This window comes from Daphnia carinata, chromosome 1 (assembly GCF_022539665.2).
Source record: "Daphnia carinata strain CSIRO-1 chromosome 1, CSIRO_AGI_Dcar_HiC_V3, whole genome shotgun sequence".
NCBI classification, from domain to species: domain Eukaryota; kingdom Metazoa; phylum Arthropoda; class Branchiopoda; order Diplostraca; family Daphniidae; genus Daphnia; species Daphnia carinata.
In genome coordinates, this window is record NC_081331.1 from 14222287 (window position 1) to 14248788 (window position 26502).

The 26502-nt window shown below is 45.3% G+C and overlaps 1 protein-coding gene across 1 annotated transcript; it reads left to right on the forward strand.

The window, feature by feature from the left end:
* The first annotated feature begins 1361 nt into the window (after nt 1-1361).
* Nucleotides 1362-22030, forward strand: LOC130691091 (uncharacterized). The gene is given in 24 exon segments (XM_057513994.2): nt 1362-2909; nt 2980-3306; nt 3587-4526; nt 5623-5837; nt 6063-6296; nt 6379-7182; nt 7321-7512; nt 7590-7652; nt 12429-12587; nt 12671-13138; nt 13236-13388; nt 13734-13832; nt 13935-14417; nt 14889-15034; nt 15109-15367; nt 15471-16221; nt 16280-16496; nt 16613-17601; nt 17669-18158; nt 18221-18815; nt 18881-20233; nt 20311-20577; nt 20661-20972; nt 21037-22030. Coding segments are annotated over 24 exon segments (11376 nt in total). The 5' UTR covers nt 1362-1382; the 3' UTR covers nt 21370-22030.
* Nucleotides 22031-26502: the final 4472 nt, after the last annotated feature.

The window sequence follows — 26502 nt, forward strand, 5'->3', positions numbered from 1 at the left end:
TAGGAATAAATGCGACACTGTAATTTTTGGGACGGACGATGAAAGGTCTTTTTTGATTGAATAGAGCTATTATTCAAATTTTTCCAAGAGGAGATGGGAGCAAAACTGATGTCTGGCAACATAGGTTAATGATCCAATTGGCTTTTCTCTTATTGATTTGCTATACATGTGTAGTAAAGCGCAAACGACATGTGAGTTCGAATTTCACGGGCTATTGTTGTGCGTCGCTCTGATTGGCTGCGACAAAGCGTAGCACCGTTCGTGAATATTTGATTAACATGACCAGCAGAGTCTACCCATCCGAAACAATTTCACGGTGGCACCCTATACAGCAGCTGCTTATAAACACTATTTTTCATCCCGTCCCCTATTTTCAAATCATTCGTAATACCAGCGCATTTTGCTATTTTCGAGGCATGTTGATGTAATCAGAGAATACTTGTACTACGTAGAAAGAAATGACGATTAGCAATATCCAAACACGAGCTGTGCTGTGCATCATTAAAGGCATCGAGTATATACATCTTTCGTGTTTTGTATTAGACGTGAGTTCGTTATCTATATAGATTGACAATACACTGGCCTATTATTTATAGGCCGCCTTGTATCAAACAGCCATTATGTCTGTTGTTCTCTAATAACGCAGCATCTCTTAACGAAACACGTTCTATCATTGCGATGATCCTAAAGGCTGGTATACATTTCCCTGTTTTGCTTTTGTTTCTCAACACATGTAATCGATCCCGTGATCGTATTTTTCCTCCCAAGGCACATGGCTGTAAAGCCTATTTATTATCCATTAACCTTTACGTAACGTATTGAGTGTTGGACACACAGCTGGGATTTCTAATCAATGATGACTAAGGGCGTGTGTCTGCAAACTATTTACATATTTCAATGTAAGAGAAATTCGTCAATTCTTTTTCTGTGTCTGATTCTATTGCGAATGAAAAGGACAGCTAGAAGCTTTGTAAAGAAAACATTTGGCATCGATCCCAATGTCTGGCTCTCATCTCTCTTTTCTTTTCCTTGTAAAAAAAAAGAAAATCTCAAAACTGAGGAAAAGAACTTCTTTCTGCCTTTGTTCTTTCTCTTATAGCCCAATTTAGTTGGAAACGTTGGATCTAGCGAGTGGGGGTCGGTGTGGGAAAAGCCAATAAACAAAAGAAACTTCTATCCAACATTTGACAATAAACAAACTGCATTTCTTTTTGATATCACGTCTCTCCATCTGATGAGTTTCGTCTAAACTATTTGGTTTTTTGTTTTTTTTTTGGCTTAAAACAGTTGATCAATAATAAAAAGGCATTTGCACGCGATTGATGTCGGCTGATGGGGAAACATGCGGATGCATCGATCTGACGTCCAGTTGTGTTGAATGAATGAACGGCCAACACCCGAATCACGTCCGCACAGCTGCAACAACGGTGGACGCTCTTCCGATCGTCAAAGAGAGTTTATTGGGTCGTCGACGTCAACAACAACAACAACAACGTGACGAAGATGGTGGTCGTCATCAAAAGATGATGGCCATGTTGACGATGCGCCAGCAGCCGAAATGTCATCGTTTACCTGCAACACCATCAAACATTCCAACGAGGCCAGTTCGCAATAATTACGTCGAGCGGCTCTGTGTCCAACTGCCTCCGTCCCTGCAACAACAAGAACAACAACAACAACAACAACAAAGAGAGTCGAGTCGCTTCATACGTGAAGATGATGTTCTACGTCTGGTCATCCACGTTGAAGAGTCGCAACCGGATGAGGAAGAAGAAGAAGAAGGGAAGGCTTCGTTGAATAGCGACGAGCATCATCAAGCGAATCGCCGGAAACACATTGGACGGCGACGTTCCGCTTCCGAGTCAAGCGGAGGAGGCACACGAGATTCTTTGGCTTCTCATTTAGTCGGCCGGATGTCATCAGACGAAGACGACGTGGCTCACAAAAAGAGAGAAGCCGATCGATTGAGTCATGCCGGCATCCGCTCAACCAGCCCAAGGTCCAATGCCGTCATCAAAGAATTCCGACGCAGTTCCGAATTGTTGCGTAACATTTTACTCAGTCTGTCGGCCTCGTCGGTCAGTAGCAGACGATCTTCCGATGGGTCCACCGTTAGTAGTATTAGCACCGCCGTTGCTCCGTCACACGTCGTCGCACCTCCGCCACAACAGCAGCCGATGAATGCCGAATCGACCTACGTCAGCGCTTTGCAGGCTCACCGGAAGCGACGCTGGGCCGTCCATCCGCAACCAGAGGCGGCCAACGTTGAACCTACGACGGCCGGATCGTCTAGTTTGATGTTGTTATTTGAAGCCATCGCCTCGTCGAACTGGACGTGGACGTGGCACGTGCTGGAGAGCGGGTTGGTGACGGACGTCAACGCTCCGCTGAACGACACGAACGGCTACACGGCGCTGCATTGGTGCGCCGTTCAGACGCCCGTCCCGTGGCCGGCCGTCTTCCTTTTATTAGAGCACGGATGCAAAGTGGAGCAACGCGATAAAGACGGCACTCAGCCCGTCTTCCTCTTGCCCAATTTGCCCAGGGTTCAGCAACAGCTCGTCAACGACGCCTTGGACTACCTGATCCGCGGTCAAGATTCAGCAACTGGTGCCGCAGGCGAACGTCGAAGCGAAGCCGATGGAGACAACGAGGCCGACGTGGACGAGGATGGCCGCCGATGGACGTCGACGTCGTCGACGATTGGCGCCGCGTCCGTAGGAGGAGTCAACAACATTTTGCGTCGTTTGCAACAAAGCGCCATCATTAACCAGGCGGGTCATTATCTTCACCAACATCACCCTCACCTGCTCGTTAACAAGAAATCGCAAGAGTCTAACGTTTCGCCATCTGGCCTCGTGTCGGGTTCGACCGACTATTGCGATTCATTTGAAATCACTTCCATTAAGGTAAAGCGTCTTCTTTTGTTTTCATTTTTTTTTTTTTCACGGGTCTGACTCGATTGTTGCTAAACTATAGTTGGCTGAATTAAGTCATCAAACGGCGTGCACGACGACGGCCATGAATAATGAGCAGCCAGAGGTGGCCGTCAATGCCAATCACTCGACGTCTTGGCCGCCAAACGAGCAACAAACGACGACGACGCCCAAAAGGGAAGAAGAATGGACTCAACGTCTCGTCCGTTCGCTGTCGGTGCTCGTCAAAATGGCAGCCAATGCCGAATGTTTGCCATTGATCCTTCCTTCCTTATCGGAACACGTGGGCGTCTTTGTGCGGGCCCTGCAGGATACCAGCCACCTCCCTTGCCACTCGATGATGTCTGCCTTTCTTCACAATCTTCTGAAGGTAAGTTAACCGTCCAACGTTTGCTTTCTCTCGTTCTCTCGTGCAATGTGTCCGGACTTGTCTGGTCCATTTTCTATGGTGGGACATCATCAACGAAGTGGGATGCAGTACTCCAAGTCGCCACTCCAATTACGCAAAAGCTTTTGATAGACTGCGCCAATCTCATTACGAGAGAGTCATTATTTCAGCATTTGAATGCGCAGCCCTCATTGCCGCGCATAAATGTCCGCAAAATTTGATACAAGAAATTCTTTCGCTTTCATGTCCTCGGTGGATGCAGTCTGCGTTGGAAACGGCCGCCGGTCCGTCGGGAACAAAAGATTACCCGTCAATGGATTCGGCTTTGAGCAAATTGCTGCAGGTGGGCGTCGAGCTGTTGGCCGGGACGCACAGTGTCCAATTCACTGCGCTCGTCTTCATCAACAAAATAATTGACGTGTCAATGGCCGCGTCCGTTGCTCATCGACGTCATCGTCTGGCCGACAAGACGAAACGGCCCAAACGGCACAGGAGAAACAACAATTGGAACGCGACGACCATCAAAGTGCCATCGGCCGTCCATTGGACGGGCAAAAATGCAAAGACATTGACGCCTCGTTGTTCGTTTTGGAAAGAAATGATTCAACAACAAGAGGCGAACGCTCCGCCTAATAAACTTGTCCATTCGAACGGCGTGAATACCGTCATTCATTTGTTGTCGGAAAAAGTCCACGCCGGGACGGTGTTGAGTTTGGTGTTGAACGCCATCACGTTGCACCGTCGTCTGGTGGTGGGCCAGCATCAGCACGAGAGCAGCCGATTCCGGTGCACGCCCAGCCTGCGCATCCGCCAATGCAGCCATCACTGTCTGCAGATTTTGAGCGCCCGTCTTTTGTTGTACATGGCCGGCTCGTCTGCTTTGTCCAGGGACCAGCTGATGGCCGAGGCTCAGCTGCGCATGATGGTCGAAGCTTTGGATTACACGTTGGATCCTCAACTTCTTTGTCTCGTCATCCAAACGGTGGCGCTCTTGGCTCTGCATTTTCCGTACCAGCGGCTGTTGCTCAGTTCCGGCATCCCGGACGCTCTGGCCCAGCTGGTCCTTCCGTCGGACGAGTGGTACTACACCAACCACACGACGCGTTTCTCTCGGATCGTCAAACACCACGCGGCCCGGGCTCTGGTCTACCTGGGACTGGCCCGCTGTCTCGGCCCTCGCGTCTCCCTCTTTGATTTTCAAGGTATTTCCTAAGAATTTGCATATGATAATCAACGATCGATAGTGTGCGTTCTATAGCGATTCAACTGAAAATCTCTTTATTGGGCTCCATTGAAAAAAAAAAAAAAAAAGCACAGGCAGAGAATGCTGTTTTATTATATGGATCTGATGAAGATTCATTTCGCCATCTAGCGGCACTTTTTTCCCTACTTTTTTTTTTTTTTTTTTTTTTTTTTTTTTTATGTACTCACTACTATTCTGGCTGGCATAACTCGATTGGCCTGGGCTTCGGTTGCTAACTGCAATATAAGAATCTACGTCGGTATCGACCCGATCGTCGAAAGCAATTCAGTTGATGAGGTTTCACTGGTGGATGTACAGTGTCGAGCTATGTCGCATTCAATAGCCGTCTGCTGGTGATCTCTTTTTATTTATATATATCCCAGCAAAGGGATATATCCATTGATCCTAGACATCATCGTGCACGATGACTCTCTTTGATCCCCCTCGCCTAGCTTATTAACACGCCAAACATGTTTGACTAGGCCTATTATAAGGCCAGCTTCTTAAAACATCGTTTGATGTGATTTTGGTCATTGATTTTTCTTTTGATTATCATTTTTGATTCGGTTATTTAGTTCGGCCTACATAGGCCTTGCTTTGATATGGATACGAACGTACCAACTATACATCATTGCTCTATACCAAAGGCCTATGCACCTCGAGTGGGGAGGGGGGCTTGTGTCGCAATGAATCATATCAGTCGATCCATCGTGTCACGAACGTTGTGGCTCTTCAAAATGTCTATCAAAAAAACAAACAAAAAAAAAAACATTGAGTCAACGTGCTTTAATATTGGTTAATCAAATTGCGCTCATGACGCATCCTGCTTATCTTGTTGACAATTTCCGATCAATAATTTGAATTTGTTTCTGGTCGGTTAAAGAGCCTAGAAAGGAGAGTTTCAAGACGAAGGATCGATGAATGGGTTGGCCGTATATGTAAGGGGTTTCATGAATAACGATCAGCCTTTCGTGTGTTTGTCAAATAGAACAAATCGATTCATCGATTTTTTGGCCCCAAAAACATTGACGTTTTCCATTTTGGGCACACAGGAGGATCGGCGGGCGAATGTTGGTCAGAAGGAACGTGTTCTTCTCCGTGCTCCCAACAGCTGGCGTCGAGCATCAACGAAACAGCCGAAGACAGTTATGTTATGCAAATGTTGACTAGCCCATCGTCGGTTGTCGCTTATTCCGCTTCTCCTGCGCTCAATCGGACGGTGGCCATCAGTCCGGAAGAGGTGGCCATGCGGATGCTCGACTACCACACGGTATTGAATTCTAATTAGAGTTGCCATTGCTTTTTTGTGTGCCATTTTTAGCCGGGCTCAAGCGTAACAAATCAAAAGCAAAAGAAAGTTGGGGTGTGGTCGATCGTGTGCATCGGACCGATTGATGATCAACTGAGGCCCAACTGATTTTTTTTTTTTTTTTTAATATTTTTTGAATGTTTTTTTCCCGCCTGACTGATGAATGATGACAACGGATGAACTTAGGCGGGAGACGAGGACGAAGTTGGCAAAGTGATGACTTTAAACAGTCTGCCCGTCCTTATCGATCCCATCATCGTTTTGAGGTTGTTGCATCACTGGATCTTGTCACGCAAAATCGTCCATCAAATCCATCAGCAGCAGCGCCAACCTAAACGGCCGGTGCTCGTCCGTCGTGAACTTTCATTGCCCGCCGATGAGCGAATCATTTCGCGACTTGAAGCCCAGCTACTACCTCACGTAATTTCTTTTATCTTTTAAATTTTGGTTCTATTCAAATTTGAATTTTTTTTTTTTTTTTTTTTTTTTTTTTTTTGGGTAGGTGGACATTTCGTTTGCGGACGAAGATGACGGATCGACTGAAGAGATTCGACCGGCCGTCTCGATCATCCAACAAAAAGAATCGAAACAAATCAATAAAGAAGACGAGAAGGAGGAAATGAGTGCGAAACAAGAGACGATCGCGAAGACGGGCCGTTTTAATCCGACGGAAGCCATTTTAGCCACGATGCAATTATTGCCTCTTCCCTGTGCCAAAGTCATGGCTGGCCGTGGCCAGCCTCTCGTCTTCATGACGCCCGGCGACATTGCCGCCGGCCAGCAGCAAAAGTCGGAAAACAACTTGGCCGCGTTGGCCATGCGTCGCAAATCCAAATCGCAAATGGGCCTCAACGACCAGCAAAGATCTGACTCCAAATCGCCGGCCGCTACGGCCCTGTCCGTCCGCCCCGATAGGCCGACCAGCGGTGTGTGCAATCAGCTGGACGAACTGCGTTCGTTTCAGCGCCAATTGCAAAATTTCCCGAGTCTGAGCGAATTGCGACGGCACCCGTTGGTCCCGTCTCAACCCAACCGGCTGGCCACCACCACTTGCTCTTACTCGAATAACAGACGCTCGCTATCGCCGGCCTCGTCCAGTCGCTGGTTCGTGGCATCCGAGCAACGCCAGGCGGACAAGGAAGACAATGGTAGGAAAGCAGAGCCATCTGTTGTCCAACAAGCGTCCATGTCCCCCGTCAGTCGATCGACATCGCCGTCCAGCAGCAACGACGAGTGCCGCTCTGCTGCTGGACGGCATCAGCACAACACAGAGTCGCACGCGCTGGCCATTCTCCACATTCTGCAGGTATGGCAATTCGTTTTTATAAAACTAGGCGATGTTGAAAATGAAACGGAGAGGATTCAAGCTTGACATCCTAATTGAAATCAATAGGCCTTTCCTTTTGTATTGCGCTAATCAAAATGATGATGATAATGAATGCAGGAATCGATGGAACAAGGCATTGTGAATGTGCGTTCCAGCGAAACGATATGCCGCGAGCTGGACGAGATGCTGGAATCGATCAAGACGGCTGCAACGCATCATAATAGTACGGACGGTGGCGCCAGTAACGAGTCGTCGGACAGCGTCGTTGGTCGTCAAGTGGACGACATCCGAAACCGATTCATCTCTCCCGTAATATTCAAATTGCCCATTTTCATTTTCTATCGCTCATTTCATTTTTTTTTTTTTTTTTTTTTTTTAATTATCAGTTGCTGGACGGATACAAGGGAGCCGATAGTGCCGAGCTTGTTGTCGACGCTGAATACCATCAGGTGAGTTCATTTTCTGTTTCAAATTCCAACCGATGTGGAAAGGGGGACATGCAAAGTAGATAGGAAATATCATCTAGTTGTCTCTTGCACGTGATCGAATATCTTTTGGCAAGGGGTTTGTTACACGAACGATTGAGCAAGTTCAGTCAAGGAATGTGTCGAGCTCGGCGAATTCGATCCGCGTGATGTCGTCTCGATTACGAAAAAAAAAAAAAAACGAGCCGTCTTGTCTTTCGGTTGCGCAGCTCGGGCCAGACAACATCACGCCATTTGAATTCAAGTTCATCGGACGTTCAGCTAAAGGAAATGCAGCCAATGTCCTCAGGTATCGCATTGGCTGACGTTAGGCGGACATGTTGCCATTCCGAAACGTGCGCCAAACACATTTGCCAATCTAATTAGCCATTTTTGAAAGTTGCATTTGTCTTTTTGAAAGTCGCACGACAAACAATTTGTGGTACGCGCCCGTGCAACGCTGCCGCTACCGTGAAAACATTTTTTTTTTTTTTTTTTTTTTCTCGGGTGGGGAATTCGTGTTTGTTTTTTTTTTTGGCCCTTTATAGTGTGTATGTGTGTCTACACGCCGAAGAACAAGAGTACCGAGGGAAATGGCGAAAATATATTATTTATAATCAGGTGCGCTGGTGTTGCCAACTTGTTATTGATGTCGTTCTTTTGTTACTTGCCTTGTTTTATATGTTTGTCTTTGAATTTCGATCGGCTGGAACTCTTCCAGGACGATTTATTACTTACATATCTGACATTCTGACAGTTGACATGTCGCAGGAAATTAATAATAAATAATAAAGAATGATAATAAGGGCAGATCGCCATCTAGCGAGCGAAAAAGGAAGTAGTAGGGAATTTCCCGTAAAGCTGTTTGTCTTTTTCCTTATCTGACAGGTAAAAAGAGACCTAGTGAGTGGCAGACAGTTTGTTTTTTTTTTTTTTTGTTTTTTTTATGATTTTTCCTACAGCCAAATTTTCGTTGGAATGTAGGAAACTTTCGAAACAATTTCGCAAATTGAATGTGCGTATATTTCGCGTCGGAAAAGATGATGCAGAATGTCAAGCGAGAAAGGCACAAAGGAAAGGGGGCAAATACGACACTAAACGTTTGAAGACAGTAGTGAAGCAAAAATAAAAAATGGGGGTGGAGTTGTCCGAAAGAGACACATACACGAGAGAGAAAAAAGGGAAACGAGTGGAAACCGGGCCAACCATCGAAAAGTCAGTGCCTTGTGCAAGACACACAGAGTATATGAAAACACGTACGGTGTCACCAGCCAAGAAAAGAAAAATCCCTTTTAACACATTCCCTTTTCTCTTTTTTTCCTACTGATTCGAGCTCACCCATTGGTTGTGTATACTCTAAAAAAGAAAATAATAAATGCCCGTTGCCAGTTTTTTTTTTTTTCTTTTTTTTCTGTAAAAAGCTTTTTTTTTGGGGGGGGGAGGAATGTCTTGGTGGTGCTGCTGGCTGGTGGTGTGTTTTTTTTTCCTTTAGTTGTCGATGGATGACACGCTTTGGGGGCCAGTCAAACGCCAACAGCAGAGCCAGCGGCTTTTGCTCTGGCTTGCCTCTTTTTTTTTTTTCATTCTTCTCCTTCTTTTTCGATAGATTTGTTTATTTGTTGTGTGTGTTGCCAACGTAGGCCGTGTAGTTTTTTGGGACTAGTGCACATATTCGTCTGCTTCTTGACGAGAAACAAAAGTTTGTGGCTTCAGTTACCTCAATTCTGGATATATCGAAAACCGCAGAATTAAAACATCTTGTTTGCATGATCGCGTTTTTTGTGTGTGTGTGTGTGTGTGTACGTGTACGATGGAAAGACACGAGTGCTGTTGTAGCCGACAAGCAAGAACGTGAGTAATCTGATTTGTACAAGTATGTTGGCTCATTATTCATCATTTCCATGCCCTGCCAAACAACGAGACAAAAAAAAAAAAACAATGTTGGTTGTCCTACCTCATTGTCTTTGCCGTGTAGAAACTCGTTTCTGATTTGTGTGTATATCATTATCCTTCACTTAGATTTGATTTTTTTTTTTGAGATCAATGCCAATGGATGAAAACAGATTTGCCTTAAAACCAAAAGGCCATTTATTTATATCAAGTATGTCGTCTGCTAGGCTTTTTCGACGTTTCTTGGGCACCTGTTGAAAACTCGATATCATTTCTTTCCTCCTCTAAAAAAATATGAGTCATTTTTTTTTTTTTTTCCGTTATCGAGGGGTGGTTGTTCTGACCTTTGAAACGATGACTATTGCACCACACGCTCTCGAAAAAACAAACAAGGAATTTGGCCACCCAGAATGTGATTAAGGCGATGACAACATCTTTCGTCCATTTCCTTGTATAGGGACAAGTGGCGACAAAAAACAAAACAAAAAACGAACAGCGACACGACGACGATTGAGTTGTTACATTTTCTCTTTTATTCGATTTATATGCACACACACACACACGAAGAAAAAAGAAAGAGGAAAAATAGGCTATTCTGCGAAATGAGAAATGGAAACGGAAAAGACATTGGATATCCATCAGTGCGATTGCTCCATTGAAAATATGAAAAACAAAATGGCAGTATAGAGCAATGGAGAGAGAGAGAGAGAGAGAGAAAGGCGAAAGGGAACTTGATCCGAAAAGGAATGTTATTAATGCAAGTTATGAAAGGGCGGCAACGGCGGCGTTTCTATGAATAATAAGGCGAGCTCCGGATACCTGCACGTGTTCTCTCTCTCTCTCTCTTTTTTTTCTATCACGTCCGAAAAAAAAAAAAAGAAAAAAAAAAGAGGAGCCCTGAAAAACCCAAAACTCGAAATTTTTCATCCATAATACGAAGCCGTGAGTGGGGGGGCCACTATCTCGGCTAACGAGTTCGAATCCGGTCTGCGTCAATGTCGGGGCGAAAAGGAAGAAAATGAAAACAACAAAAAAAAACAGGGCACAAGAAAAGAAAAAGGTGAAAGAGAAAGGATATTTATTTATTTTTTTTTTTTTTTTTATGATGGAACAAAACAAAAACCTGTTTTTTTTTTTGTTTAAATAAATAAAAACAAAAAAAAAAGGTTTGTTGTGTCCATTGGTCCGTTTTGGGTTAGTGATTGGGCGGCCCACCCGTCACAGCATCCCCCCCCCCCCCACACACACACACACGCACTAGGAAATTTTGTTTTTTAGTTTGTTACTAGAGTTACATCGTGTCGGTTTTCGATTGAGTCTGTTCCAGTTGGGAAAATGCGGATAAATGTGAGCGGCCTTTTGCGGCTGGCACAAACAGCTGATTGTGTTGTGATGGAGAGCTAACACACAAAAATTGTTTGTTGGCCATCCACCGTGTTTTTTTCTTTTTTCGTTCTCATCGTTGTTAAAAAAAAAAAAAAAAAAAAAGAACTGGGTTAATGATAAGCAAGAAAACCGCGGGCGCGCATGGAACGATTTCTCTTTTTCGTGTGTTTTTATTTATTTTATTTTATTTTTTTTTTTTCAAATCTGCCGGGTAAAGTTAATTGTATTTAAACTCAAAGTGTTTTCGTGGTTTGTGCCAAAAGTGGCATCCACCTTATTTCTGCCTTTGAATCAGTGCGACGCCCCATCTGATCGGCCATTTGAAATCGACACGTTTTGCAGCCCAAAAAAAAAAAAAAAAAAAAAAAAGAATAATCGCCTCTGCCTCGAGCTTTTTCATTGTCAGTGGGAAAAACGAAAGAAGGGGATATCTGAAAGTGGATCACGTGGAAAAAAAAAAAAAAAGAGAGGGACGTATTGAACAAGCCAATGAAGGACAGCAAATGAACTATTTTTATTTTTTTTTTTCTGTGCTGAAACAAGAGCAAATCATTTGGAATAAAAAATGGAAACGTGAATCAAAAATGACGGTCGATGTGACGTCATCGTAATTTTTGTTTTGGTGTTCAAAAAAAAAAAAAAAAAAATCCAAAAATCGAAAGGTAAAACGAAAGAGAAAAATGGGAGAAGGTAAGAGCCAATCGGCCGGTGGTGGAGGAGGCAAAGTGCGTGGCCAGCAAAGAGCTCGACGTCTGGGCATTTGTCACCATTCGGGCTCCATTCTGCCGGCGCCTTTGCGACTCCTTCAGGATTTGGCAAAGGCCGCGACGCCGCCCAGCATCGTCATCTCCTCCTCTTGTTCCACAACGGCAACGTTGCAAAGACGGAACGCCATCATCCGTAAAAATAGCGCGCCAGCCAGAGCCAGGATTGAAATAGCCGGACAGGCGGCCTCTTGTAATCATGACGTCACTCAACGGCGACTGGTGGCCGACGTCACGCACCCACAACATCAGCGTTGCTCTTTGACGGCCGTCTCGCACGGATTGTCCATCATCTCCACGTCGGCCGTCGTCGTCCTCTACGTTTCCGATCGACGTCCGTCTTTAGCCCGACATGCGTCGCAATCAGCTGATTGCCGCGACATTGGCATTCGACGCCATCGACGCCAACCGAAAGCAAAACGAGTCTCTTATCCGGTGGCTGCGCGTCGCGTCCGGCGCTCGTGTGCCCGTCGACGTTGGACTTTGGGTCCGGCCACGTTTTGGATGCAGCCCAGCGGGGTATATAACAAACAAAAAAATGCGAGCCACACACACATGATAATCATGATAACAGAGCCCATTTTTTTTTTTTTTCATGTTTTTAGCCCGTCCAATTGATATAAAAAAAAAAAAAAAAAAAATAAAATAAAATAAAATAAATGTCCGTTCCAATTGTCATTAAAAAAAAAAAAAAAAAAAAAAATTCTTTTTTGGAACGCAGTTGCAGCGATTGGTGACGACGGGGGCTCTGCCGTGCAGCAAAGAAGAGGCCGCCTCCCTGGCCGCCATCCAGCTCCGCTTACAAGAGTGTTTGCCCAGCATTAAATTGGCCAGCTCTAAATTCTCGTCTCAACAGTCGTGCAATCCGCAACACAATCAGGTTGGCCATTTCATTTCTTCTCTCCGTTTTGTTCCCCTTTTTTTTTTTTTTTTTTTTTTTATTAAACGATGTCCGTCTTTTAGGAAAGCGCAACAAGACTGGCCGGTACGGTGCCAGAAGCAGCCGGCCAGCTGCTTCATCCGCCCAAAAGAGAGGACGCTGTTGCTGAAACGGTCCGTTCTTGTGACGACTTGCTGTTCCATTCGGTCACTGATTTAGCCAATAGGGGCCGTTTCGGTACGTCCGTCCCCACTCGACAACAACAACAACAACAACAACAACAACAACAACGAAGACGGCCATCGATCTTCCGTCGTTGTTACTCGACGGAGAGCAATGCCATCGTGGTGCCCAGTTGGTTCTCTTCTTCGTTTGGCGCACCTTCCACACCACCGGCTACCGGATCGACGGAATTATTGGCCAGCAACAACAGCTCCTATTCGCTGGCCAATCCCGTCGGCAATCAGGCCGATGTGTGCGTGTCTCACGCGTTGGTCGACTGTCTTCCGCCTTATTATTGGGAGGCCAAACACATGCCCCGCCTTGTCAAAGTCAGTTTGTTTTTGTTTTTGTTTTGGTTTTGGTTTTGGTTTTATTTATGCACATTCCAATTTTTTTTTTTTTAAATTTAAATCCCCCAAAAATTAGGAGACGAAAAGGAAGTTGTTCCATTCGTCCGTCTACGAGTCGGAGGCTCAACTGAAACGACTTTACGTCCAGACGTGCCAACGATTGCCGGCCTTCAATTGTCACCTGTTTCACGTGCGCGAGATTATCAGCAATTTGCATACCAAGAAGAAGGTGAGTCTTTTCACGAAAGTTTGTTGCCCATTAAAAAAAAAAAAACAAAAAAAAAAAACAACTTTCCCTTTAAAAATTATTTATCACTTGAAGGGAAGGGGGGGGGGGGTAAATTATTCCAGCGGTCCGTCTTTTTTTTTTTTTTGGCTGGGAATTCCGTCACGCTTAAGATGACACCTCGACTTTCAAATTGACTCTGCAAACATTTTTGAAATGTCGTTTTTGGCTATTTGGAGAAAACCGCCGGCCAACGACGGACATCCATTCGTCGTGTCTCCCCATTTTCCAAATTTTTATTTTTTTCATTCGTTTTTTTTGTTTTTTGTTTTTTCATAAAAAAAAAAGTCGAATCGGCTTTTGGCTCTCGGGCCGTCGTCCATCTCGCTGCTGGATAGCAAGACAAGGATGCTGGCCAAATCCCAGTCGACCAGCGATCTCATGCAGGTACAATGTCCTCGAATGCCCAATTATTTCATTTGAATTAAAATTTTGAATTTAAAAAACAAAAAACAAAAAACAAACAAAACAAACAAAACAAACCAAAAGTGGCAATTGGGCGGCGGTCGATCGCACGATCGAGTGACGTTTGAATTTCGCGCCACTAGATGGAACGTTGTCGTTCCGTCGCCTTCGTCATTGCAAGATCTCGGCGCCGCCCTTTGGGATCTTCAACAGCATCTCAATCCGGCGTACACGGACGGATCGGACGCGACGCCACACGAGAACGTCAATCGAACGGGCTCTTCTTCCCTACCGCGCCGGATGCTGGCCTTACCGCCGTCCTTCCCGGACGAGCTCAACATCCTGCAAAGGCTGTTGCCCTTCCCGGAGGAGGTGGCGCTCAAATTGACGGAGAGCTAATTTGAACTGTTCAACAGCGGCCCGCCCATCAACTACCTCTGTCACTACACCACAGATCTCACCGCCCGTCACCACCAAGCCTCGAGCGCTACCCACCAAACAGCGTCGCAGGCCAACGCCCAACCGGCCGCCAATGGAGTGCCTTCCCTCATCCATCGTTTCAATGAGGTTTTTTTTTGTTTTTTTTTTATTATTATTTTTTTTGTTTTTTTTATGGGCCGGCCGCACCCAAACTGGATTATTTTCTTTTCATTAGCCAATTATTTAATAATAAAAAAAAAACAAAAAAAAAAACGAGACAAAAAAGCGATGGAGCGCATACGCCGCCCCGTGGGCCATTTGCGCTCCGCTAAAAAAAAACGTTAATCGTTGCAGCAACAACAACAACAACAGACTATCAAATGATTGTTGTTGTTGCTGGCCACTTTCTCCCACGCGTGATATACGACTGGCTCACGAACGCGGACAAAATTTCCGCACCGATGGCAGTTTTTTTTTTTTTGTTTTTTTGTTTTTCCCCCGTGAACGAGAATGAAAATTTTCGGCGTGTCAAATTGCGGGACCGGATGATTGACGTTTTCTTCGTGACGTTGAATTGATTACCATCTTTTTTTTTTTGTTTTTTTTTTTTTGTTGCAGGTGAGTTCATGGGTGACGCATCTGATCGTCTCGCCGCCCAGCCACGATGAACGCAAAGCCGTCCTCTCCTGTCTCATTCGGACGGCCGTCATCTGCTGGAATTTGGGCAACTTTCACGGAGCCACCGAGATCGTCGTCGGGCTCAGGTAAACATCATTTCAAGGCCGTTTCTTTTGTGTTGCGTGCCGTTGATGCAGCTGATTGGCGCAATTAAATTTAGATCGGACAAGTTGAAACCGTTTTGGCTGTCCATCACCGAAAAGGAGAAATTACCTCAACTGGATTTCTTGGCCGGCGCCCTACTGTCGAGACAAACCAGCGCAGAGTACAGACGGGCCCTGGCCCGCGCTCTTCGAACCCCAAACAGCCGCGTCGTCCCTTTTTTCGGCGTCTTCATCCGAGACCTCAAAGCCACACTGTGTCAAAATCCCAGCATCATCGTCGTCTCCTCCAACGACAATGCCGTGCCCATCTTGAGAGTAACATTTTCTTTCGCATTTGCATTTTTGCCCGTCTTTTCATCAATTCATTCAGTTTTTTTTTTGTTTTTTTTTTTTGTCTTTTTTTAAAAAATAATTTCAGCACCTGTCCGAGATCGGACGAGAGGATCAATTCTTAGCCTTTCATGGAACGGGCGGACTTTTAAACGTCGATAAAATCAGGGCCGCTCAAAAGGTTTTGGAGAAGATCGCTCGTTATCAATCGGAGAAACGGCCAAAACGGACCGATCAAAGTTCCAGCGGTCAGTGTTCCAGCAGTGACAGTTGTTCAGACTCTGCCACGAGCGACGACGCGTCCAAACGCCACAGGCAAGGGTCGTCGGACTGGTCGGAGCGATGCCTCCGCCAACCCAAAACTGGAACGGATCATCGTGTGACGTTGTTCGACTTGTGCGGCCACAACGGCCTCGACTTGAGGACGGTGAAAGTGTTGACCAACGGCACGACAGTCATCCACTGCGAAGCCGACGGTTCCAGGGGAGTGCCCGTCTTATTGCGCCTGGAGCGCAGTCACGGCACTCTGACGTGGAGCCGAACGGCCTGGAACGGCGGCAACGTTGTCAGCAGCAGCAGCAGCAGCAGCAGCAACAGCTCGGACAGTTCATCTCTGTTCGCCAATCCCGACGTGGACATTACGGCCGGACTCAAACTGAAGTACGCCCTGGGTAATGGCCCGTCGCCCTTAACGGCCGGTGCTGGAGGCATGGGCGGTGCCAGCGATGGCGAAGTTTGCGGCGGAGGCATCGAAGAAGGTTACCTGGACGTCGCAGCTCTCAAAGAAGTGGCCCTTTCGTGCCGGGAAGGCGATTTCATCTCCATCGCCCGTCGTCACGGTACGTCAACGGTCCATTTTTGGAACATATGCATCTCATGAACTTGTTTTTATTTTAGCCATTCCGACGTTAGCCGACGGCCCTTGGTGCATTTCGTTGGTGTACGGACGCAATTTGAGCGACAATCGAGTCACGGTCTTTGTGTGTCCGCCTCTCGTTGCCCGCCATTGGGCCTCCTTTTTCCAGGTGGCACTTCAGGCCGTCCGCCGGCAACAAAATGGCGGCGATCGGCGGCTCTTTTGGCTCAAAGAGCAATACCTTCAACTCTATTACATGTCAGTTTTTTTTTTTTTTTTATTTTATTTTTTTTTTTTTTTTGACATTTAAATCGGGTTACGCAACCAACACGTTCTTCTTTTTTTTTTTTTTTTTTTTTTTTTTTTACAAAAAGGAATGGCGCGTGCAGTGGACCGAGGCAGTCGGACGTGCTCAAACTGTTTGGCGGAAGGGACGTGTTCCAGCAGCATCTGGCCCAATCGGCTGGACTTGGAAGTGGCAACCTGGCCACGGCTGAAATGGCTGGCCGAGGAAGTCCAGCCTCTGCGCACAAGAAGAAACGTTCCATCGCTGGAATAGCTCTGGTCAAAGACAAGACGTTGCTCAGTTATCCCAGTTCGCCCGTCTCCGGGGCGGCCAACACGAGCAACAACGACATCTGCTTGCCGTGCATGACCAGCCCGAAGAACCGCAGGTTGGAATGGGCGACGTCATCCGCCAATGAAACGATGGAAAGCTTTGGCTCTTCCGACAGCCTGGACATGCTGTCCGTTGTCCAGCGGACGCAACGCGCCAACACCGTGACCGCCACGCCTAGCGGAGCAACAGGAGCAACAGAATTTGCCAGCCAAACGTATTTCCTGCCCGGCAGGAACGACAACACGAAACGATTGACTTTCCCAGAGACGGTCAGTTTGTTCCAGTCGTTCAACATCGGCATGCGCAAAGATCTGATGGATTTGTTTTGCGAATGGTCCATTCCGACTCCTGCCAGCATCAACAGAACGGGCGGATCGTCTCCATTAATGGGTGGGAGACAAGCAACGCCATCTAACGGCAACGTGTTCAACGAACTGTCGAGCGCTCTGGGACGAGTGATCACGGCCACTAATTTAATGCAGTTCATGGAAACGCAGCAACACGAATCGTGTTCATTCGAATCGGCCAAGGAATTGATTCTGCGCTTTGAGACGGACGCCGTCTTGCGATCGAGCGGTCCGTTTCTCTCCTACGAAGGATTCGCCGCTTTCATGAGCGACGCGGCCAATTTCGGTTTCCGCAGCGAGCACTTGGTGCCCAGCGAGGAGGACATGCAGTACCCACTGGCCCATTATTACATCGCCTCGTCTCACAATACTTATTTGACGGGCCATCAGCTCAAAGGTGCGCCGGCCTTCATTTTCAATTGCCCCTTTACGTTTCATTAATGAATTTTTAAAATATAAAACAGGTGAATCGTCCGTCGAGTTGTACAGCCAAGTGCTGTTGACGGGCTGCCGCTGCGTCGAGCTGGACTGCTGGGATGGCGACGACGGCCAGCCGATGATTTACCACGGCCACACTTTGACGACGAAAATTCCATTCCGTTCCGTGGTGGAGGCGATCCATCGATCGGCCTTTGTCACGTCTCCTTATCCGGTCATCCTCTCAGTGGAGAATCACTGCTCGGTCCAGCAACAAGCCAAGATGGCCCAAATCTTCCAGTACGTCTTCGGTGACCGGCTGGTCTCGCGCTTCCTCTTTGATTCCGATTTCTCCGACGAGCCTCGTCTGCCCAGTCCGGCCCAGCTGCGTTATCGCATCCTCGTCAAGAACAAGAAATGGCACGCGGAAATTCCGCCCATGGTCGCCACTCTTCCGTCGACAGTCAACGTCGTCAACGTCGTCAACGGCCAAACCAAAGTTGTTCCAGGACGGCCGAGGACAGTGACCGAAGCCAGGTATATCAAATCCATTTAAAAATCCATCCAAAACGTCCGTTTCATTTTGTTGTATCAAACAGGCCTTGTCCAGCTCGAGCTGGAAGCGTAGCCTCGTCAACGGTGAGTGGGGCCGGCTCGTTGAGTGGCGACGTCAGCGATAACAACGACGACGACGATGCGGATCAAATGGATTACCCGACCCGAACGCAAATGCTGGGCGATCATTTCGCAGTGGCCAGCAGTTACGGAGGATCGTCCGAAGCGTCCGCACCTGGCACTCCTCAATTAGCCAATTGGAACAACACGCACACGCCGACGCATCGGGCCAGCTCCGACACGGAGAAGAGAAGGAGACGGCCGGCTTCGGTCCCGCTGCGCAAATCGCTTTCGCAAGGCGGAGTCCCCGAAGCCGATCAAGTTCATCCGTCGCGAGGGGCAGGTGCCAATGGCGGAAGCACGTGCAGTCCCGGCAGCCTGGAAGAAGATTTATTGAACGACAATGGCCAAAGCGTCGGTTCCAAAGTGAACACGAAGAAATCGGCCAACGTCGGCGGAAGTCAAATAGCCAAGGAGCTGTCCGATTTAGTTAATTATTGCCAGGCCACGAAATTCAGAGGTCTGCGCTGTTTGCCTTCAACGTCCGTCGGTGTCCGTCTCGCTAGCGGTCCGCTCAAGGTGAATCGTCGATTTTGATTCCAATTGTATTTCCATGATGTTTATTTTTGAATTGCTTGCAACAGTTGGGGACGTCTCCGTCCAACTTGTCCCGCAAGTGTCGCCATCCAGTGTTCGAATGTTGCTCTATTAACGAAACGACAGCCAAAAAATTGTGCCGCAAGCAGCCGACGTCCATTTTGTACCACACGGAAACGCAATTGTTGAGGACGTACCCGGCCGGAATGCGGATCGATTCTTCCAACTTCAATCCGGTGCTTTTCTGGTCGTTTGGCATTCAAATGGTGGCGCTCAACTACCAGACGGAAGACGCGGCCCTACACCTCAACACGGCCCTTTTCGAACAGATGGGCAAGTGCGGATACGTCCTCAAGCCGGCCCTGATGCGCGACCGGGCGCACGTCATGTACCGACGCTTCAACCCCTGGGGCAAGGAATTCGACGGCCTTCACGTCCTCCACGTCAACTTGACTCTCATATCCGGACAGTACGTTTGTCCGGCCAATCCGTCGGCCGGCAGTCCGTTGCTGGACGTGGAAATCGTCGGCATTCCAGCCGATTGCGTCAAACACAAGTCGAAAATGGTCCAGCGAAACGGCATCAATCCCGTCTTCCAGGATAAATTCCGCTTTACGGTCCTCTTCCGCGATTTGGCTTTCCTCCGGCTGACGGTGACGGACGTGGCTTCCAATCACGTCACGGCCCAGCGTGTCATTCCCATCAACTATCTGAGGCCGGGCTATCGGCACGTCCGATTGAACAACACGCAAAACCAGCCGCTGCCGCTCTCTTCTCTTTTCATCCACACGAAATTCGAGGAGGAAGGATACGACGTCATTCACGGAAGTGCCAAAGCGACCCTTCCATCGTTGAACGTCCCCCTCATCCCGGGCAACGAGCTGGACTCTGCCGCCGATGAAGATCGAAGTCCAACAGCGCTGACCAGTCCCAGTCAGGAGGAGAATCCCGACGGGCCGGGAGGAGCCGTCAAACGGCGAATGTTCTTCCTCATCGTTTACGGCGTCCAGAATGTGGGCGGAACGGGAGCCCAGGGTGTTGCGCCCAGCCGGAATGAAGAAGAGCCTTATGTGATTCTCAAAGTGACGCAGGATTGCACGTCCGAGACGGTCATCCGCAAAGCATTGAGCAAACTCCCGTCGGCGGCCAGCGCCACGCCCGTCCACCTCCAGTTGCACGACTACCTTTTGCTGGAGGAAGTCAATCGCGGATGGGAGCCGTCCGACAGACTTTTGCCACCTTTACAGAGGATTTTGGATGCCCAAGAACGGCCACTAGAAGCGCAGGCCAAATGGCGAGGAGAAGGCCGGTTCATCTTACGCCGCATTGGAGATGATCCAAGTTCTAGGGCGTGGCTTTCGTCCATTCTCAATTCCAACCAGAAAATGAAATCTCGCAAGGTTCTATTTTTTTAATAAATCGTTTAGCTTTTTTCATTCTAATGTTTTTTTTGGGGGGGGGGTGTGTGGGGAAATAGATTAGTAAAGTGGCCGTCCGTCCGGAATCGTGCAAAGTGGAATTGAAAGAACGCAGCCGCTTGGAGGACGAAGACTCTGGTGATGAAGATGACAACGATGAGGATGAAGATGACGATGATGTTGGATTAGCCGAAGAAGAAGAAGAAGAGGAAGAAGAAACGTTTCTTGTCTGCGTTCATAATGTCTCACCGGAAATTCCGTACGCCATTCTTAAAGGCCGCGTGACCGACACGGCCAAAGACATTCTTCTCCAGGCGCTGCTCAAGGTACAACATTTGTTATATCGCATCATTTATTTATTTTTTTTTTTTTTTTTTTTTGGTATTAATTAAATTTTAATGAAATTTAGGCGAGAAAACCACACGAACTGGAACGTTACGTTCTTGTTGAAGAACGTGATTTAGGTCCATCTTTGGGCCGGCATCGTCGCGTCCTTCGTGACGACGACAATGTGCATCAGGTTCAAGCCAGATGGACCACCTTGGGCCGTTTCGTTGCTGTTGAACGAGGCAGGATAAGAGCGCGCAACGGGAACGTTGACTGGAACGACAAAGTTGGTCCAACGACGCCGGATATGAATAGGAATAAAACGGGCGCCATGCTCCGAGCGTCTCTGTTCACCAGACGATTACAACAGAGCACGAAAAATTCAAAACTGCAGGTTCTTAAATCTTTTAAATTTAAAGGTAATTATCCAAATATAAAATCGCAATTTTTTCGAATAGGTGAAGGAGATGTACAGCGATCCTGGATTAGGTCAGAGTGGCCGATCTCGTGAGCGGATTCGATCGGATTCGAGTTTGGCACGCGACGGAGTTCAACCGACCAGCAGCAACGTCCATCCAATCAAGAGTCCGTCTTCTCGCGATACGCTCAGCAGCCTGGAACAGTTTTCTCCGCAGCGGACGGCCTACTCTGAAGGCGAATGGAATGCGGATGACACGGACGCCGATGCCGACAGCGGCGGAGGTGGAGGAGGGAACCAGGATTGGGAGTTGCGCTCCACTGTCGCCAAATTGAAGAAAATGTCACTACGAACGTTCCGTCTCTGGCGATGAATCACCCACAATCTTCGATTAGATCTCACGCCCTCCTTTGTGTAATAACGTCGTCTGTTATAGGAACAATGTTCTTGTTTACATCGAGTCCTATTGACTTGGACCGTTTTGATACTGTACACCATCTTCTTTTGTTAGTCCTTTCGTTCCAGTTGCTTTTGTTTCAAAACACGTTTCTTAATAAGTTGGTGATTCTAGTCCATTTGTCTGATTGACCTCCTGTACATATTTTTTTCTTCGTCGATGGACTTTGAATATTGCTGATTCGTGCACAAAAAATGTTTTTCATGTTTGTCGTCCATTTGCTTGAAGTTTTTCCCATCTTATTTTGCCAGGCGATTTCGTGATTACCTCAATCATGGAACGTGTAGAAGGAAGTGCCGTAATTCCTTCCTTCTAGCAACCTGAGCAAACATATCCAAATCAGTTAAAACTGTACAATCCGATATTGTTCATATTTCTTCCCCTACATTTTTGACTGGCCCAATGATCCCCTTTTTGTCGTCATTTTGACATGAAAAAAATTGTGTTATGTATGCAAAATGTAAAACTTATTGACAAGAACGTCCAAAATAATAAGCTGATTCAAATGTCGGTTTCGTATCTTACTATGTAAATCTCTCAGTGAGTTTCTATAGTAATAAAATCGGTTTGCTAGCCATCGACGGGTTTAAGCGAAATCCATTTTCTATGAATAAAAATTCACCTTGATATTATGGCAATCCGTTTCATATGGCAATCCGTTTTACCCAAAATAAAAATAAAAAATATTGGCCTTTTTTCTGTTTTACTGCTATCGCCATCTACCGATCACGCTACTAGTTAACTCTCTACTACACTGACCGAAAAAAATTTTTAAGCCCGACTAATTAAGGCCGACTAAATAAGCCCGACTTTTCTCGGTCGGGCTTAAATTTATTATTTTGTCGGGCTTATTTAAAACCTGGCCAAATAGTATTTCCACTAGATGGCGTGCAGATTCATCAGCCTCTAGCGTGTTGAAATGGAACTATTGTTATTTTTTGTTGTCATGTGATTCTCATTGTTTACTTTGTTTTTACGTTGACAACGTGTATTTGAGTTTCTCTCGTCTGAACGGTATCGTTATTTCTGTTTGTTTTTTTTTGTTGTTTTTACCTCCACCCCTATTATCGACGTGCAAATATTCTTCTTTTGTTAGTAAACATATCCAGTAGTGGAGTTGCAAGTAACAGATGGGTTCTGTTGTGTACTTTGCACATGTCGTGGTTTGTTGCATGATTTTATTACTTTGTGAATCAATTGTAACTTATTTACGAGACATTCTTGAAGATGTGCTATTTGCTAATATTCTGCAAGAATGGGATCACCCATTTACTTCTGTCTGGTAATAACCATATCTGTTCAACTATCCCCTTAATTCTGATGACTACAAAATTAAGGGGATGGTTTTAAAACATTAAAACATTATTGTTATTTCTGTTTTTTTTTGTTGTTTTTACCTCCACCCCTATTATCGGTGTGCAAATATTGCACTGCTTCATTACCTAAACGAAATGTCAGCCGTTGCACTTGGGCTTAAAATGAGGTAATATTAACATACTTTTGGAAAACCAGGTCTCATGTTGTATCATTCTGGGTAAAGCCAGTGTTACAAGCAGAACTGTGCATGATATTTGGTGAAAATCGATGGTTTTTGTGTTTACAACCAAAAGCCAATTTTCAGGATTATTAAGATGATAATTTACTACTTTTACATTTGCAACATGTTAATCTTATTCTTCTTTTGTTAGTAAACATATCCAGTAGTGGAGTTGCAAGTAACAGATGGGTTCTGTTGTGTAATTTGCACATGTCGTGGTTTGTTGCATGATCTTATTACTTTGTGAATCAATTGTAACTTATTTACGAGACATTCTTGAAGATGTGGTATTTGCTAATATTCTGCAAGAATAGGATCACCCATTTACTTCTGTCTGGTAATAACCATATCTGTTCAACTATCCCCTTAATTCTGATGACTACAAAATTAAGGGGATGGTTTTAAAACATTTGCTTCGATTATTATGTGTGTGGTAGTGATTTGAAGTGGTATACAGGTCGTACCTGAAAGCTGAACTTTAAGAACTTTGAAAGGCCATGTTATGTTCATTTACTATAGTTTACATTTGAAACTACGCAGATCTTTTGTAAGTTGTGAAGGAGAACATAGTTCATTTTTTACATTTTCGAAATTATAACTTTCAGTACAACTTCCGGTTTGAAAATGCCTAATAACTCACTATCTGTTGGTCTGAATGAAAAAAGAACCACATTTTCGTAATCCTCGTGAAATTTGGGGTCGAATCCATGTGTCAGTAGGAAATAGCCGAAAATCGTCAAAAATCGCAAATTTCCCTGAACTATAGTTCAGGAAAAATCACGATTTTGGCCAAATTGGACTTTTCGCCAAAAACAGGTCAAAATAGGTCAGACACGCCCTAAATTTCACGAGGATCACGAAAATCATATTCGTTTTGTTGTGGGCCCAGTATTTCTGGAGATATAGGCTACTTCCGGTCACTTCCGGTAAATTTTTTTTTTAAACTTCGCAAAAACTAAAAAATGAACATTAATATGCCAAACACTTTAAGCATTTCGATCATATATGAAATGGTGTAGAAGCTTCTTTCGTGCTTGTTTTGTTATTTTACTGTTGGTTGATCGCGCGAATTGATATACTTATGACACTACTTCGTTAACAGAGACTACTAGCATTATGTATCACGCTAATGGGAAGGTATACCTGGTAAATATAGATCATAGCATGAAGATATACCACATACTATTATTATAACCTTATCACGCACGGCCATCTGATGTATAGTCAGGTTGAAAAATAAGCCCGACTTCTTGTTTTACGTTACGCTGTATCGTATTAGCACGGTACAGGTAATTACATAATATTAATAGCTCTGAGGTAGAGCGTCTGACTACGGGAATCGAGAATCAAGAGTTCGAGTCACGTCTGGATCCAATGTGCCAGAGGATTGAATTACGGTTGCCACTATAGACAATATTTCTTTGTACGAAAAATGAATCACTCTATTGTATTTATAGGTGACATTCCGAGACGGAAATATTAAATTGCGTTGGGACGCACAACAATATTATTACAAGTGCAAATAGATTTCCTTCAAAAGACATGGAAAAATAGTTATTTAATTTACAAGACTCATGGCTCTATGGTTGAGCATCGGCGTCGCACGCCAGAGATCAAGGGTTCAGTCCCCTAGAGAGTCAAAATGAAAATAAATATGTGTAACTCAAAATGTCAAATCTGATATACAATGCATGTATACTATTCAATATCAGTAATTCACATAAAGTTGTAGAATCTCCATGAAGTGAGATTAAAGTGCATCGTTCCATAATCTGTCTAACAACGAAATATAGTCCCATGATTGGGAATAGCAAAAACTGAAAATGTAATGTATACGTCAATAAATTGACATAGCGACATCTATAAGGAAATGTATGTGTAATAAATAAGGAAATGTGAACAGTGCAGTGCAACAGCACGACAGTAAAAAAGACAATATCTGTAAATATTTTTTTGTAAAGAATTTGTATTGACAGTATTCGGCACAATTTGAAGACTTGCAACTTTGAAAGGCAAAATAGCCGATTTCAAAGTTGCTGTCAACCAAGGTAGGGGGAGACACTACCTCAGTTTGACTCACCGGGGAGATTACCCGGTGCGTGGCTAAGAGAAGCCGGAAGAAGAGCGAAGGTTGCGGACAAGCTTTTACGTGAGCGATTAACTGTTAATTCGGATTTTTGGGTAGCCCCATAGCCCTCCAATGATATCATCGGACCATGAGGACCCCCACGTCCCCTTTCCAGACAGCGCACTCACAACCGTTACTGCTGATCACAGTAGGGGCATGACCCCCTACGGGCTTATTAAAAATCAAAGGGAAACGGGGCCACAGAAAAGAAGGGAGCCCAGATATACACTTCAATTTATATAAATTTTAATACTTTGTTTTCCGGCCGCAGCAACGACTGAAGGTAATGGGCAGGAAGCATTTTTCAAAAATTCCTTCGGGCTTCCAACCGTTATCATTATGAAATTTGGTTCGACTAGATACCTCTTTTGATTCAGTATGATTCTTAACCTATTTAAAGAAAACGAAACATGAATCAATTTTTAAACGTTTGCCCATCAATATATATTCAATAAGGATCGGTGCAATCCTTCTTTACCTCTTGTTTTGGTGAACTACTGGTATTAACTGTATTCAGCTAATGGTTTGACAGACATAGTGCTTGCTTGGATGGTAAGTTGACGGGCAGCGAAGAAACTAATCATTAAGCGACTACCTATTTTCTAATACCTATGCAAAAAACACAATAAATGGCATTTTAATTAGTTATAATCATGGGTTTCCAGGCACAAAAAAAGACAGACTTACTGGGTGAGACGGTTCAAAACGTTCCAACTTCTTTCAGGACCCCTGCATCAGAATGACAGACTGAGGATGAGTTCGGAAGTCGCGAATTGAGATAGCCAATTTCGGTAATATACTTGATCTCTTTCATACTAGGCATGTAATCTAAATTTGCTGTACAATGTACAACAAAAAACAAAGCAGTAAAATAATTCTGTATAAAAAATTACTAAATTGCATTTTGTTACACCTATTTGGCTTTGTAAAGTGATACTAACTTACAACATAGTCCTGTGAAGTTGCTCACCGGGCATGACAAGCAATACATCTTCGATATAAGCTGAAGCAGTCTGATTCAAGAATGCTTAGGTTGTCCAAAAACACTGCATACTGACTGATGGAACAGCAGAAAATCAGGATGTAGATTAATTGATTTTCCAGAAATAAGTACCTTTGACGTTTGAAATTCTGACCAACTGTTTTTGCTGTTCACATTTTTCAAAATGTTCAGCACATACTTAAGGCCACCATAGCACAGAATTTTTTCCAGTTTTGCAAACATACCATCACAGCATCTATGAGGAACAGGAGAGGTTAAAGTTTTCTTTCTTTAAAAATCTATTTATTTCATAACATACCACGATAAGCTCTTCTTTTGTAATGGGCAGCCCTCTCTAAGTACTTGCATAAGTAATGCTTCAATACTTAGAACAGCTGAAAC